The sequence below is a fragment of the Meles meles genome, chromosome 3, assembly GCF_922984935.1.
Source record: "Meles meles chromosome 3, mMelMel3.1 paternal haplotype, whole genome shotgun sequence".
In the NCBI taxonomy this organism is placed as follows: domain Eukaryota; kingdom Metazoa; phylum Chordata; class Mammalia; order Carnivora; family Mustelidae; genus Meles; species Meles meles.
The window spans coordinates 112631844-112648306 of NC_060068.1; the positions used below are offsets into that span (position 1 = coordinate 112631844).

The 16463-nt window shown below is 53.6% G+C and overlaps 2 protein-coding genes across 5 annotated transcripts in view; one reads left to right on the plus strand and one right to left on the minus strand.

Annotated features, from left to right (window-relative positions):
• Positions 1–16463, minus strand: part of LOC123938779 — a 137577-nt gene that overhangs the window by 49704 nt on the left and 71410 nt on the right. The gene's annotated exons all lie outside the window — the stretch shown is intronic.
• On the plus strand, positions 6468–14815 carry IRF1 (interferon regulatory factor 1). The gene is made up of 11 exons (XM_046000462.1): positions 6468–6788; positions 6929–7599; positions 8680–8771; positions 10054–10153; positions 10964–11140; positions 11258–11307; positions 11415–11532; positions 11717–11839; positions 12246–12295; positions 13405–13540; positions 13834–14815. Exons 3-11 carry the CDS (start codon positions 8685–8687, stop codon positions 13944–13946), a joined length of 954 nt encoding a protein of 317 aa, XP_045856418.1. The 5' UTR covers positions 6468–6788; positions 6929–7599; positions 8680–8684; the 3' UTR covers positions 13947–14815.

Consider the following 16463-nt stretch of genomic DNA (forward strand, 5'->3'; position numbering starts at 1 on the left):
AAGACGCATTTGTATTATCTTCTAGCTTGAGGTACACCTACTGTTTCTGAAATGTGACCTCGAATGGAGCCCAACACAGACACTCTGAAAACCAGGTCCTCTCCTACGTCAAATTTATTGGCGAGGATGAAGGTTTGGTTCCCTGCCTCAAAGATACTATTTGGACTAGGCAAAGGACCGGCACGGGCTCCAGTCTTGTGAAACAGAAGGAGGGGACAATAACCTACTGGTCTAGGGCTTCACTAAACTGTTATCATGGTTGCCTGTCCCCTTGGGGGCACCCCCCTCTCTGTCCTGAGCCTTATTCCTAGGGCAGCCCCTGGAGTTGGGATTCCCAGTATGAGTCACCAGGTCACCAGGGACTGTGCTCAGAGCACAAGCTCTACTCTTGCAGCATTTGGAGTTTCCCTGGCTCTCTCCCAGGCCAGCCACCCTGATGCTTAGCCTGTGCCAGAAGGGAGTGATGGCCTGGACAAGGGATGCTAGAGGGTCTATCTGCCTGTCCCTCCACTGGCTGACTGGATGCTTCCTCATGGCCCTGTGGCACCTGCCCCACCGCCAGCTCTTTTGGACTGAGAGAGATCCACTTGTTTGTCTTTTCATGAGTCATGGTCTTCAAGCTATTGGAAAGGAGATCCCTGTCACAGACTCAGGGTCTCAAAAGCAAGAATTTCTGTGACCCTGCCCACCCTGACTCCAGGCATTGCTTTGGTCTGAAGAGGCCAGGACTCTTCTCACGTTCCAAACTCCCATCCTTCCTGGCTCAGATCCAGGCCCAACCCACAATCATGCCTGGCCTGAGCTGCAAGCACTGAGGAGAGAAGGAAGTGGCCGACCCCCACAGCCAACATTCCTCTGTGGTGACTACAGTCTGCTCACTGCCCAACCACCCCATCTGGAGGGCAGTTCTCAGGGAGCTACAGGGGACTCCCTCCTACAGGGGATAACCTCCCTTATGCCTCTTCTACTGAGGGGAGGGCGGGGGGGGGGGGGGGCTTTGTTAGCTGGGGCCATCAGGACTTGACTGGGGTAGGGAGACAGGAGAGCTGGGCCCAGAGGTCTCCTGGAAGCGAGTCAGAGGGCCATAAGGCCTGCCCTCACTGCTTCTCACTCCATTTCTTCACTCATTCAATTAATACGGAGACCCTCTTGTGGTTAAGGCCCTCCTGTTCTAGGCCCTAGTGGGGCAGGGCTGCACACTCCAGGAGCTCCAAGTCATAGAAGGAGGAATCGTCCAATAAATAAATAAGTAAAGTACATAGAGGGGATCATTTCAGCAATGATAAGAGCTATGGAGGCAATAAAACGAGACGTGACATACACTCAGTGATACAACTGGAGAGCTCATCCGTTTGAGGGTCCTCCCGACATCTCAGACTCCACCTGCCCATGCACAGCCCCCTCACACACTCCTACAGCGCCCCTTCTGTTTGGGAGCTGGGACAGGTGCATTCAGGTGGGGCTTTTCCGGGACCGGTTTTCCCCAGCTCCTCTTGGAACTTCCAGAGGGCCACTGGCCCTCGACACTGGACGGCCGCCCGTCACCCGCTGCTGCCGCGCGAACCTCAGCGATCCCGGCGCGGTTCCCGGAAATTCCTTGGTTTCCCTGTGGCAGCCGCGTTAGCAAGAAACCGAAACCCAGGCCCCGCCCCTCCGGCGCTGCCCCGCAGTACCCGGAGTGGGGGCTGGGGCCCGCGCAGGTGGGCTGGTCTCTTCTGGGCGGCCTGGCCGGCCCCTCCCCCACCTGCGGAGCCCGACTGGCGGCGGCCGCCCAGCGGCTCAGCACACCCACGCCTCCCACAGGATAGCTTCGAGTCCTGCCCGAGTAGCCCGGGCTGCAGCGGACTGCGGAGTGCCCCCGGGGCGGGGGGTCACGAAACGCGGCCTTCCGCTGCAGCAGTCCAGAGGTGGGCGCCATTTGTGGGCGCCCTACTGTGTGCCCGCCACCCAGTGGGGAGAGAAGGAATGGCAGGGGCATTTACAAAGAGCTCTGCACCCCGAGTGTTGCTAGCTTCATCACGCGGAAGGGGTGGGGGTGATAATGGCATAAATAACAGTTCAACAGCTTGCCCAAGCTCACGGAGCCTGGAACTGCGAAGCTGGCTGAAAACGCTTAGCCCGCAGCGGGAGGTTGGGAGGGGTGGAGAAGGAAGTGCCCTGGGCTGCAGGCAGGTGAGCTGCCTGGCACGGGCAGGGCAGCCAGCTGGGGAGGGGGGGGGGGGGGCGGTCCCAGGCAGCCACCAGGGCGGCACGGCTGGGAGGCTTTGCTTTTCTCCGCCCTCCCTCCCTTTCCAGGAAGCCGGCGGGTTACCCGGACTCACCCCCAGCCGGGGCCGAGCAGGAATGTGGAAGTTAGCCTGAAAGGCTTGTGCCCCCTCCCCTACATACACACACACCACACGCGCGCTCAGATCAGGTTGGGGCAGCGCGAGCGTGGGTCACCTGGAGGCGAGGGGCTCCAGATCAGGACTCGAGTTCCCCAGGGCGAAGTAGGGGTGCTGCTGCCCCCAGGAAAGCCTAGAATTCTGCCAGGAGCGCTCTAGGCGAACGACAGTGGGCGCAGGCGCTACCGAACCACCCATTCGTGTGGGGGGCGGGGAGGATGTTTCTTCGAGGCGGAGTCACTCCGGGACTTGGCCTCCAGGCCTGGCCCCAGAGCACCCCCCGCCCCCGGCCCCGGGCCCCACGGGGCGGATGGAGAGCTGAGGCCTCTTTCCTCCCAACCCAGTGTTTATAAGAAATGAAACTGCACAGGGCATCAGCGGCAGCCCACACTGACACCCGCTCCCCCTCCGTGGTTCCGGAACAGTCCACAACGCTGGAGCGATTCCTGGCCCACTCTTCCATCACAGGGCCCCCTAGGTGCAGCCAGCTGCAGCCTCCCACTCTGTATTTAGGATTTTTGTAAGAGCACAACGCTTATTTTGCTGTGTCATACAGCATTTTTGCCAGAGTTGTGAGAGGGGAGGGGCTCTTCTTGAGCCAAACCTGGAGCTGACCCAGAGCAGGAGTGCGATTCATATTTGTTGAATGAATTAAGAAATGACTTTCCTTCTTCCAACTAGGTTCCTTTCAGGCAGGGTGATGGCTGGATTCTCCAAGCTTTTGCGTGCTTTCGGACAATTTTTATGCCTGATTTGTGCTCTGCACTTCACAGTTTAGGACTGACTGCCTCCAGGTTCGCTGTCAAAATAGAAATGATGGCTGGAAGGAATTTTGAGTATCTTAGAAAGCCCTCCCTTCGGACCTGGAAGGCTAGAAGGCATGCTGTGGGTTCATCTGCTTTGGGGACCATGGCTTTCTCTCTGGGTAGCCTGCTCCATAGGGACCCAGTGCCCTCCTACTTTCGAAAACCTGGTGAAAGCCTGGCTGAGCTCTGCACTTCAGAGCTAACTGGAGCCCCACCTCCCCAGGGGGTGAACACTGTGTTCTGAGAGCCCAAGGGAGGGAGCTACAGACTGGAATGGTCATGGGGAAGAGGCTCCTATAGGAGTGATCTTGACCCCTGCATCCCTATTGCAGAAATCACCTCAAAGGAGGCTCTGCCAACCTAGAAAACTCCAGGGCCTAATACAGTGCAAATTATCCTTATTAAGTAATGGTATGGAGGGAGGCATGCTGTGAGTGAGACCAGAGCTAACCCCAGCTAACTCCACCCGCAGATGTGAGGAACCTACTCAGGTAGGTCTCTTGCAGAAAAATGCAGACTTTGTTCTCTAGAAGTTCACCACCCGGGTGGTGAGTGCAGAAAAGGAAGCATGAAAGTTAAGAACCAGGGCTTTAGAAGGCAGGGAAGGAATTTGGTCTGGCAGCTTTGGGGGTTCTTCCTAGAGGACCAAGAATTTCCTCTGGGCCCAGAAATGGAGACTGACACTTTGTGTGTTGGATGGGGAGAGGAAGATGGGGAATGAGGCTGAGAGGGGTATGTTGTGTGAGTGTTGCCCAACACCAGAGGAAGATAGGGATGAGGAGCAAATGGAAGGAGCAAAGACATGAAGGGAAAGATAGTGTGTTCAAAGAACAGAACTGCAGTGAGAGGTTTATGCACTACTGTTAATACATGTCATTTTGCTCACGTTTTACCATTTAGAAAGTTTGATAGTCTGTCCAATTTCATCTTCATAATGCTTAGAAGAGATGGGCAGACTGTCTCTTTTACAGAGAACACGGAGGCCCAGAGAGGAACAGTAACTTGCCTAGGGCCACATGGCAAGTGGCAAAAGCCTAGGGCCACACAGCAAGTGGCAAAAGCACATGAACCCAGGCTTTCAGACCCAAATCCTGTATTCTTTCCCACTGTTCTCTAGTTTCTGCCAAGGGTAGGGTAGCTGGGGAGATCAGGTTGGTATAGTACCTGGGAAATCAGAGTAAGCAGCGACCTGAATGTGGGGCTAAGGAGTCTGGGGAAAACTCAGAAGCTCCTGGTGGACCCAAATTTTTAGGGAATCAAACAGAGTTAGGCATATCATCCTAGTGCAGAGGCTCCTAGAGGGGCAGGCCCGCCCTGGAGGGAGGGAGGCCTGAGGATAGGCTGTGGCAGTAACAGTCTGGTCCTGGTATGTGAAAACACAAGGATGCAGGGAAGAAAGATCTGGAGGACCAGGTGAGGCAAAGAAGGGAGGAGGATAGGAAAAGAGTTTAACCAGGAAGGAGCTGGAATTAGGATGAGAGAAAGCTGCTAGGGGCAGTGTAGAAAGGGAAGGGAGGCCAAGAGTTTTGCTTGTGTCTCTGTGAATCTGTGGATAGGGCTGTAGTGTAGTGTCCAAAAGGCAATCAGAGCTTGTGTTGGGAGGCTAACTGTTCGCAAGGATGGCTGAAAAGATTGAAGATGAGTATTTTGAGTCAGAGAGGCCTAAAGGCCTGGCCCTGAATTACTAAGAAAAACCTAGGGAAGGCTCTGTTTTGCTTAGCATCATAGGGAATGTGTGATACATTTTAGAACGGATTCAAGAGCTGTTACAACAAAAATTTGGGACACTTAACTGGGGTGTAGTTTTACTTCATTGACTGGTAGTGTAGCACCCTGGATCATATAAGCAGATTCTTACAGGCTTCAGTATCAAAAAAGAATTCCTAGACTTAGTAGTTAAAAAGATAAAAAAAAGATCAAATACCCCTTCAAAGATGTAAATGACAATTTCATCAGTAAATTCTAACATTGGGGAATTTCTCCTAAGCAAAAAAATTGACATGGGCAAGATTTAGCTACACAGTGTTGTCTGTATTAGGAAAATATGGAAATAACCTAAATATCCTATAACAGGAGATTAATCAGTAAGATTTTATTTATCCTTATTAGGGAATAATATGTACCATTACAAATTGTATTGTAGTATTGTAGAAGTACACTTCATGACATGGAAAGATATACAGATACAGATGATTATCTGTGAATTAAAATAAAGTTCTTGTTTTAAAGCACTTTTTACAGGCTCCTATTGCCTTTTAAGGGTCATTCTGATCAATTCCTGAGACACATGAGGTCCAAACTTCCTTTCCCTGATCTCATTTTGAATTTTCCAGTCGCTATATCAGGTTCTTAGAGACAGGACAAGCATCCATTTGCTGCATAGAGAACAGACTTCACAACTCAGGAGCCACCTGCTTCCTGCTCTTCTGGCTCCAAAGGTCTTGATTTCTGTAGTGGGTTACCACTCCATCTGCCATTTAAAGCACTCCTTCTATGCCTTCCTGGGTTTCTGGATCTTCCATTTTTCTTAACAGCCAGCGAGGCTCCTTCCTTGCAGTTCCTCCTGCCTCTTTGCCTCTCTAAGTGACTGCACCCACCACACTCTGGGAAACAGCTCTGACCCATTCTTGCTGGTCTCTTGGGAACCAAGCATCGTGTTATCACAGCATCAGACTCTAGTGCACCAGAATTGGATTAACCCATCCATTTCCTCTGTGGGAGGGAGTCAGTAGAGTGACTGACAGGTGGAATGCTGCATCAACGAGTCTATTTATAGCCTGCACCATTGCAACTGGGTGCTGCTGCTGTGAAGGGAGAGCTGGGTGAGGGGAATGACACGGCCAGCCCAGGCTGTGGGAGCAATGGACTTCTGAGTCAGCAACTTTGGGGAAGGTGAGGAAGGAACCTGCTGGGCCAGAGATCTGGATGGAAAATGAACACTCAGTCCAGTTTCTAGGAGTACAAGTGGGGCAAGGTCTACTATAAAGCACAAGAGTTAAGTAGTTGCCCTTCCCAAGAGCCTGGGACCTGGGTTCCTCAACTCTTTGGCCACTCAAGGCCATGGCCTTGGCCATCCCTAAGCAATTTCCCCCATGCTGCCCAGAATCTCTCTGCTGAGGACCCCAGGCAATACCAATGCAGCTACGAAGGAACTCCCAATGCAAGGGCCATGTGAGGCTGTGTAGGTGGCCTAAGGCTGGAGTGCTAGCAGGAACAAGGCTACCCAAGCCCTATCCCAACTCAGCAGTCGGGGCTTCTCTGAAATCCTTCCTTTCCCTAAGGTCCGCTGAATGGCAGTTCCAAGGATGTAGACCCACAAGAGGGGGAGGTGCCTCTCTGCCATTGTTAGTCTCTGGGCAGGGACCTCAAAAGCCACGAGCACCTGCTGTCCCCAAGTGCGGCAGAGTGTTTTACAGACATAATTTCTCTGTCCCTGTAAACCAGCGAGATGGGGCTTCTTATTTTATAGTTGAGGAGACTGACGTTCCCAGTCCCATGTCAGGTGCACCTACAGCGACCAAACCGGGATTTCCTCTCCTCCGGCAGCCCCAGGCAGCACCCCAGGCAGATTAGGCTTTACCTTACTTCGTCAAGGGAGGTGAGTGCCCTGGAGGTGGGTCACCGCTCGAGAAGGGGGGAGTTTGAGGGCCCAGGCCCTTCTTTCTCGGCACTCCATGAGCAGAATTGAGGAACCAGGCTAGTTTACGGGGATTCAATCCCGGTATGTTCACCCTGAAGAGGACGGCAGGTGCCCGGGTAGCCACCTCACCTGCGCTCAGAAGACAGAAGTCCCCCACCCCCAGGAGAGGAGGGTGAAGAGTTGGCCACAGGATCAAGCAGGCTGGGAGAATACGGAGTGAGGGGAGTAACTGCGGGCCGGGGGCCTTCGGCTTTCCAGGACAGCTTTCTCCCGGGCTAGCTGGTGTGGGGGTGGAGTGGGAGCGGACGGGGAGGGACCGCGGTCGCCCCAGGGCGGCGGCGCCGGGCCGGAGGGGGTGGGGAGGAGCAGCCGCCCTGTACTTCCCCTTCGCCGCTAGCTCTACAACAGCCTGATTTCCCCGAAATGATGGGGCGGCACCGACCAATAGGCGCCCTCGCGGCTCTTTAGGAGGCGGGGTCGGGCCTGGGTTGGGGGAATCCCGCTAAGTGTTTAGATTTCTCGCCGGCGCCGCTGCCCGGGCAGAGCGCGCCACTCCTTCGTCGAGGCAGGACGTGTGCCTAAACCCGGCCGAGCAGAGGCCAGCGGGAGCTGTGCCAAGCCAAGGCCAGCCGTGCCCAACGGCCTCTCGACCCGGGCATCCTCTGCCTTCCCGCGCTACCTCCCGGAACTGCGCTCCCGGCGCGGACACAGCTGCCGCAGCCGCGCCAGGACCTTCGGGCGCCGCCGCTGGATCGCGCCCGCTGCCGAGGTGAGCCCGCCTTCGCTGCAGGGGAGGACCGGTGGCGTCGAACAAAGGCGCGCAGGGCACCAGGAAGTGGGGGCCGACAACCCCAGCCGGGAGAGTCGCGGGCGCGCGGCGTTGCCTGGGCCCCCGCGCGGTCTCGGGAGGGCGCTGGAGGAGCGGCGAGCGGCAGCGCGGGGAGGGCGGGCCGCTCGGCGTGGACCGCCCACGAGCCGAGGTTGCCGGCGCCCGGCGGCTGTCGCAGATCTCTGTGCGCGGAGCCACCCGCCTTCTGGATGGCTCGATAGGTTTGTCGCGCGCATCCGTGAGCGGTGCCGGGGACTCGAGTGTACGTCCGCGCGTGGGCGCCCCGTGCTCCTCGCGCGGGCTTTCGGCGGTCCCAGCTCTGCGCCCAGGCCTTAGGTTTCAGGCTGTACGTGCAGGTGTTGGGGGCTGGGGCTTGATGCCCTGGATGGCTGGCGGACCTGCTGGGGCTATGGAAGAGGCGCCACAGGTGTTCCTTCGGCTACCAAGCGGAGGAGGGGAGCGGGGCCCGAGGGGTACCTTGTCTGGAGCAGCGTAGATTAGATGGGGGGGGGGGGGTGGAGTGACGGGTAGAGTGCGGGGTGACTGCCTGCCACTAGGGAAGGTGCACAGCTAGTGGTAGTGGCAGAAACTCAAGTAGGGGAATTTACTGGCATCAACAAAAAAAAAAAAAAGCCTCTCCCTTCCCAAAGGGTTTGAATTTGGGAGGAAAGTTCTGGTATTAAGATATCTGTGTATTTTATCAGTTTTTCCTCCACATAAATTCTGAAACTATCACTTGCATTCCTGTCTCCTCCCAAGAGTGTTTAAAGGAGTGTGGGGGAAGGGGCTTAAGTGTTTTTGCCCAAGATGCTGAAAATATTTGGAGGGCAGTTTTATAACAGTGAAAGCCCCTTCCCCCATGATTGTAGTACTTGGTACCTGGTGGAAGGCATAGGAAAGTAACTGAATGACCTTGGAGGGATGGGGGTGGGTGTAGGGGTAGTGATAGGTGGCCGGCAAGTAGTGCCTAAGGGGCTGCTCTACAGACTCCAAACCAGAGCCTCTGTTTTCTCTTTACAGCCAACATGCCCATCACTCGCATGCGCATGAGACCCTGGCTAGAGATGCAGATTAATTCCAACCAGATCCCAGGGCTGATCTGGATCAATAAAGTGAGTGTAACCTTTTGGGTTTTTCTGCCGCTATTTTAACACATGTTCTTTGGGGGACCAAGGGTTCAGATACAGCTCAAAAAGGGAAGTGATGGGGAGGAGGCAGATGTGCTTCCCAGTGGGTCCTGCGTGCAGGGGGGATGCAAGGCCCAGCCTTGGACTGCACTTAGCCAACTTCTGCTTGCCTTCCTTTTTCGGAATGGAGGGGGCACACACCTGAGGGCACTGACAGTTTCTAACAGCAGGACCCTCCCAGCATCTGCAGAGCCAGAAGTTCTGATCTCTTCTGAGGGAGACTACAAACACACAGCATCCTACAGGGTTCCCGTCAGCTAGGAGACAGAGAAGTGGGCACTAGAGACAAGAAGTATGGCTGGTTCAGCAGCAGACCCAAAAATTAACCTTGCTCTGTTGGCCCAGGCCCAGGAAACCTCATGCTGGTGCACAAACGGCAACACAGACCCTACAGACTTAGTAGTAATAATAATATTCATAATGATAGCTCATGTTTAGGGTACACTCCCTACAAGTGAGTGTGACACTGTGCTAAGTCTTTTACTTATATTGCGTCACTGAGTCCTCACACTAGCCCTGTGAAGTAGATCCTAGTAATATCTCCATTTTCAGATAAGGGAACTGAGGCACTGAGAGGTAGACAGTGAGTTCACAGGAGTGATAAAGCCAAGATTTGAACCTGAATAGTCAGACTCAAAAATCCATAGCGTTAACCACCAGTCATGACAAAAGTGAGGCTTAGTCTTTATATTTGTCACTGTGATTTCTCGTTTCACAGAGACCAGTGAGGGACCAAGAGGTATGGTGACAGTGCCAGTGTCACACAGGTAGTCAGCATCCAAGACTGGCAGAGGGCTCCCTCAGGTATATGGCCAGGACCCCCTGTGTAGGAGCCAGTGGTCCCAGGTGTCCTAAGCAGCCCTTTATGATGGATGGAGTCCTCCCTTCCATGTTGCTGCTGAAAGCCAGAGAGCATCCCAACGTGCTCTGTGTGGGTCCCACACATCTGTAACAGGCAGAGGGAGACCTTTGCTGAGCTGATATAGCTCTTCAGAACCCAGAGCCCCTACTGAGAGATTGAGAGCTATACAGTTGTCTGTTTAAGCCATTCTCAGGATGGGTCAACCCAAGCCAGATGTCAAGGTGAAAAGGGGAAGTCAAACTTTTCCCAGACTTGGGGGGCTGGGCAGACTCATGCAAAAAGCCTGTGGCCTCTGAGATGACACAGCCTTGTATATGTGTGTGTATGTGTGTGTGTGCCGTTCAGGAGGAGATGATCTTCCAGATTCCATGGAAGCACGCTGCCAAACATGGCTGGGACATTAACAAGGATGCCTGTCTGTTCCGAAGCTGGGCCATTCACACAGGTGTGTGCCCAGGTCCAGCCCTGAAGGGTCCAGGGAAGAGACAAGGGGAGTCACTTCTGTTAACACAGAGGTTCTTTGTTGGGGTCTCTGAGTTCCTGAGACTGTATACCGAACTGGGGGCGAGGAGGGGGCGGACTTGTATTTCTGGGGGAAGAGGTCCATCATTTCACCAAGTTCTTAAAGGAATTTGCAAAGTCAGTATCTTAGAAAGTATGATTTCAGGGAGTTCATGGCTGGTTGAAAGCTCCCCCTGGCACAAGCACTTGTGAGCTGGGATACTGAAAGAGACCCAGGTCTTTCATTTTCTTGATGATCACCAAGGTCCTGGCCCAAGGCCCATAGAGTTAGCAGCCTCCTTTTATCCCTGAGGGCTGGGGCTCTTGGTCCATCTCAGATCAGTCAGCATGTCTATCAGTAACTGTTCTTTGATGCCTACTCTTTGTCCACTCCTGTGTTTGGAAATATCAGATAAACCCTAGTCCCTACTTGCTCTCTGACTGCTGACAGCCCAAGCAGGGAGACTGGTCATGGTATAGTACCAATACAGCACTTCAGGACACATGGGCCCTCTAGTGCTTCTGGCTGGGCCCTTCGGAGAGGCCTGCTGAATGTGTCTGAGCCGAGCCTGGGCATTTGAGAATTCCTTAGGCCTGCAGATGGTCACTCAGGAATACTGGCTGTTTGGCCAGTGTGGGTCTCTGGCAGCATAACAGCTCAGGGGGACTCTTGTCTTCCTCCTCCCAGGCCAGGGGGCAGCTGAAGATCCCCACCTATGGCCCTGACAGTCCTCTTCCCTCTTCTGCCCACTAGGCCGATACAAAGCAGGGGAAAAGGAGCCAGATCCCAAGACGTGGAAGGCCAACTTTCGCTGTGCTATGAACTCCCTGCCAGACATTGAGGAAGTGAAGGACCAGAGCAGGAACAAGGGCAGCTCAGCCGTGCGGGTCTACCGAATGCTCCCGCCCCTCACCAAGAACCAGAGGAAAGGTAGCCAAGAGCTCTGGGTCCTTGGGTAGCAATTAGGGAGGGGGATAGGGAGGAGGTGAGAAGGGCTGCTGGGGCTGATGTGCCTGTCCCAAGACTGACAGCCTATCTGCTTCACAGAGAGGAAGTCCAAGTCCAGCCGAGATGCTAAGAGCAAGGCCAAGAGGAAGGTGAGTGTGGTTCTAAGCTGCTAGTCTTTGGTCTCCTGGGAGTCAGGGTGGGCAGGGGAAGAAATGCCACAGCAAGCCTGGGCCTGAGCGCCTCCCTCCTGTTGCAGCCATGTGGTGACTCCAGTCCTGATACCTTCTCTGATGCGCTCAGCAGCTCTACCCTGCCCGATGACCACAGCAGCTATACTGCCCAGGGCTATGAGGTTGAGCGGGACCTAACTCCAGGTGAGCTGGGCCAGTCTGGCATGAAAGCACATAGGTCACAGGGATGGCTCCTTCTCTTGGGTCTAGGGGGCACTGTGCTTGAGGACAGTAGCCAGTTGGAGCAGGCAGCAGGGCCAGGGCTGCTGGGTGTCCTGCAAACTGAGAAAGCCCACAGTTCTGACCTGCGGTTTCTCCTGTCCTTTAGCACTGTCCCCGTGTGCCGTTACTAGTACGCTCCCTGACTGGCACATCCCAGTGGAAATTATGCCCGATAGCACCAGTGACCTCTACCACTTCCAGGTGTCACCCATGCCCTCCACTTCAGAAGGTATGTACTTTTGAGGGCTGCCTGCCTGCCTCTTGTTTGGGTCGTGGGAAGGGTTCCCTGAGGGAGAGAGGATGGATGCTCAGAACTCCACCAGGCACTGATGGAACTGACTGTGCTGGAGAAAAGAGAGAGGTAGCCGGGGGCTGCACTTTGGTCTCTGATGGCTAGTTTTCCTGGCTCCTCTGCAGCCCAGTCTCTGAGGGTGAGGAAGGAAGCAGGGGGGTGGGAAGAGGTGTGGCTTCGGGGTTCGGGAGGCTGAGTCACTAGGACTGTGTCCTGCTCTGGGATCTCTGCGGTCGCAGATGTCTGCTGGGAGGCCAGTGTGTGTGCGTGCATGAAAGGTGAGGGCACTGGTGGTGCCCGAGCTGCAGGGCTGAGCCAGTCTCTTTGCTCTTCCCACCCACAGCCACAACTGATGAGGATGAAGAAGGGAAATTAACTGAGGACATCATGAAGGTAAAGCCCATTCCTCCCTGGGCACTCTTTCAAAGTGGCTGCTTAGGAGAGAGAAAGCCACTCAGAGCCTACAAATCAGAGGGCGTAGCAGCGTCTCCTATAACTGGACTGCTTGCATAGTCCTACAGGTGTCACACCTATGGTGCCCTCCTCGGCTACTGGGAGAGACACCGTGGAAGTGAGGATAGGAGGGAGGCCTGCTCTCTGACCACCTGCCCAGGAGCAAAGCTCCAGAGCCTGAAACAGTGCTGAGTCAGCCCCTCTCTGCACTGGGTCCCTGGCCTGCATCCTCTGCCCCAGCATGCCCCAGGCCTGCTGCCCCGCTGGTTAGGGAGTGCACGTTAGGTTTTCATAATCAGTCTTTGGGATCTGTAATCTGATGGGGTTTATTCCCTTTTTCTTTTCTTTTTTTTTTTAAGCAAATTATTCTCCAGGGTTTTTTTTCTTTCTTTTTTTTTTTTTTCTTCCGTTTTAAAAGTGAATATAAAAACATTTTTGCAGTAGTTGTGCCCAGGCTCTGTTTCATCAGCATAGATAACTTGAAACATAGCTGTAGCTCTTTATCTCCAGGTTTTCTAGACATCTTTTCTTTAATATTTTTTTTTTTTTTAAAGATTTTTTATTTACTTATTTGACAGAGAGAGATCACAAGTAGGCAGAGAGGCAGGCAGAGAGAGAGGGAAGCAGGCTTGCTGCTGAGCAGAGAGCCTGATGCGGGACTCGATCCCAGGACCCTGAGATCATGACCTGAGCCGAAGGCAGCGGCTTTAACCACTGAGCCACCCAGGCGCCCCTAGACATCTTTTCTTGAGTCATGATGCTACCCATTGCGTTAAGCCACATTCCCAGTTGGTATGTCCTCCTCCCCAAGTTGAGGGGAAAGTCTTGGAGATTCTGTGCCAGAGGGTAAATGTGGGAGTGGGAGTCCAGAGCAGAGCCTCCCTTCCCAGGCCTTTTCCTAACCTCATTCCACAACTGCATCCACCTGAGAATATGCAAAGGGCCAAGGGTATGAGGCTGGCAGGGAAGCTTTGGCTCACTGAAGGCAGGGCCAGAGGATGAGTTTGCACTGGAAGTAAGCTGATGGCTTCTTGCTCCTCTGTCCACAGCTCTTGGAGCAGACGGGGTGGCAGCCAACAAACGTGGATGGGAAGGGATACCTGCTCAATGAACCCGGGGCCCAGCCCACCCCTCTCTATGGAGACTTCAGCTGCAAGGAGGAGCCAGAAGTTGACAGCCCTGGAGGTAAGAAGTCCTTGGAGCTAAGGATTTCTCCCGACAAGGGAGAAGCTTGCAGAGGGTGGGAAAGGGTGGGGGACTGGGCCAGCGAGCAGCAGAGGCAAACCACTTTTCTTAAATGCTTCTTGTGAATTGGCTGCTGCTCCCAAGTACTTAGGTTTGCCTAAAGATGAGGGGGCCTTACTGCTGCGGGTGGACAGTAGAGGCAGTTGTGTCTGTGGCCGGGATAGGCTGAGGGGGCGGGAGAACACATCTGTCTTCATCCTCCATCCTCATACAACCTTCTTCACATCTTCTAGGGTATATTGGACTGATACCTTCAGATCTGAAGACCATGGACCCCAACTGGCTAGAGGGCCTGTTGCCCCCAGTCAGGCTGCCCTCTATCCAGGCCATTCCTTGTGCGCCGTAGCTGGGCCCCAGCCCCCTTTTACTCCCCTAGGCAAGCAGGACCTGGCATCACGGTAGCTGTGATGTAGAGAAACAGGACTCCTGTGGGCCTTGACATGGCAGAGTGTTGCTCCACTGCTGAGCAGGGATGGGGCCTCCCTTCTTAGGATAGTGACCTCTTGCAGTCAGTCAGGCCATGGTCTAGGCTTATCTTGCGGGGTAAAGTTGGCCCTGGCTCCTGGGAAGATGGGGTTCTAAGAAGGACGTGTCAGGTGGAGGTCTCAGAGAGGAGTCAGCCTCCAGCTTTTCCCTCTAAGTCCAGCTGCTGAGAGAGGGTCTCACTGTCACTGAGGTGGCCCAAGGGAACAGACCAGTGACCTCAGAAAAACACAGCGCTGACCCCAGGGCTGGCTCTGCACTAAGAGACGATTGCACTAAGTGAATCCTGTTCCCAAAGAACCCCCCTCCCTTCCCAGCTGAGCCCTGAGGACTGTTCCAAAGCCAGGGAAATGTGAAGGAAAATGGGGCCCTGCAGGACAGTGCTCCCTCAGCCTCAGAGGAGCTCTGCCCTGCTCGGGCTGAGGGGCTTGGGAAAAAAAATGGCACTTTTTCTGGTGGACCTTGCCACTTTCCTGATCAAGGTGTACACTAACGACTCCCCCAAGCTCTCAGCCTTGCATTTATTTATATTGTGCCTTGCCCTGCACCCACCTGCCCCCCTCAGGCAGGCCCCAGCAGCCCTCAGCAGGCCCTGGGAGGGAAGTGTGAGAGCCTTGGTGTGATTTTTAAAATTGGAAATGCCATCTAATCACTAAATCATGTGTGACCACAAACATACATGTCTGTAAATATGTACATTTGTCTTTTTATAAAAAGTTAATTGTTTATAAAGGGTGTGGCCTTTTATTTAGAGATAAACTGCAGATGGTTTTACTTTATTGATAGAGACATTCTGATGAACTCATTCTGGGCATCCTGCCTGCACTTGACTGGGGGTGAGCAGTGACATACACCTATTGCAGAAGCCTTGAGTTATGTTCATGGAGAAGGTGACAGGAAGAGGGGACAATCCTAGCACACAGACATGCTCATATAGATGCCATCTATAGATGCAGTCACTTTCCCTTGGCTTTATAGCCAGGCTGTGAGTTGTACTGGGGCTCCAAAGCCTGGAGAGTGTTACGCTTTGAGTTCTGAGTACCCTGCCATAAACTTTATGTCCTGCTAAACTCAAATCCAAGTGTACTCAGATGCTACTTCAAAAAAGTTAACACCTGGTACTGGCCTGGTCATGAACAACCACCACAGACACCAGCCCAAAACCGGTTCCGGAGGCCCGTTGTGCTAGGCATCACCTGTCTAGTTCTGATGGACATGTCCTTTCTCTACACTGTCCACTATAGTAGGCAGTGGCAAAGTCACATGTGTCAACTGAGTGCTTGAAATGTGGCCAGTGCAATGGAGCAACTGAATTCTTAGTTAAAATACAAATAGCCCCCAGGTGGACAATGGCTACCACATTGGACAGTATAGATAAATACTGGGTTGGGGACAGATCTGAGAGGCAGAGGCTGGGGCGGCTGGTGGACACTAGGAACGGACTTGGGGCTATTTACCTGCCAATTCAAGAGTATTTTGCTATTTTGATGGCCAGCAATAGCTACATAGGTGCTGAATACAAGCCCTACAGTGTACTGTATGACAGGTCTATGCACAAAAGTGTTAGGAAAACCTTGGATATCCTCACATGAAGCAGGTTTCCTTCGTTTCTTCTCAGGGTTCTGGCTGAGTTTAGGCACACAAAATCTCTGTGAAGAAGTATGTTTCTGAAAACCACAGGCTGGGAACCACTACCATATGGCAGTACTCCCCTCAGATAAGGCCTAGTTAAAGGAATGACTGAGGGCGAGTTCTGGATGTGGGCTTTTTTCATGTCTCCCCACCCCCGGTCCCTGGCCCTGAGGCATAAACAGTACCCAGCAGCAGACAGGCTGGCCAAGGGAAATCAGCTGATAGCAGTAGCATCATCTAGGGAGTGAGGTCATGGCAGTAAGGGGGGTTACTCAGGGAAAGCAAGCCCTATGGACACTTCTCCCCAGTCTTAGTCTCAGGAATTGCTTGGACTTAGATCCCCTTCCTGGGCCCAGCCCTCTCAGGAGTATGGACCCCTGGTGGGGAAGGAAAGGCTGAGTGAGAAAATGATGAAAAACCTAGAAAATGGGCAAGCATCAGTCTGACATATTCTGCCAAGCTCAGAAAGTATTGTTGCCTGATCTTGGACATGCCCTGTAAGTAGCAGGTGGCGTCCAGTCTCCAAAGCCAAGGCGAAGTTCTGACATTTTCTAGCTCTTATCTGAGGAGTCCTTTTTTTTTTTTTTTTTTAAAGATTTATTTATTTGACAGAGAGAAATCACAAGAGAGGCAGGCAGAGAGAGAGGAAGGGAAGCAGGCTCTCCGCTGAGCAGAGAGCCCGACGCGGGACTCGATCCCAGGACCCCGAGATCATGACCTGAGCCGAAGGCAGCCGCTCAACCCACTG

Coding starts and splice junctions, on each gene's coding strand:
- IRF1 (XM_046000462.1), top strand. CDS start 8,685: ATGCCCATCACTCGCATGCGCATGAGACCCTGGCTAGAGATGCAGATT. Junction 11,840..12,245: donor CATGCCCTCCACTTCAGAAG/GTATGTACTTTT, acceptor TCCCACCCACAG/CCACAACTGATGAGGATGAA. Junction 13,541..13,833: donor AGAAGTTGACAGCCCTGGAG/GTAAGAAGTCCT, acceptor CACATCTTCTAG/GGTATATTGGACTGATACCT.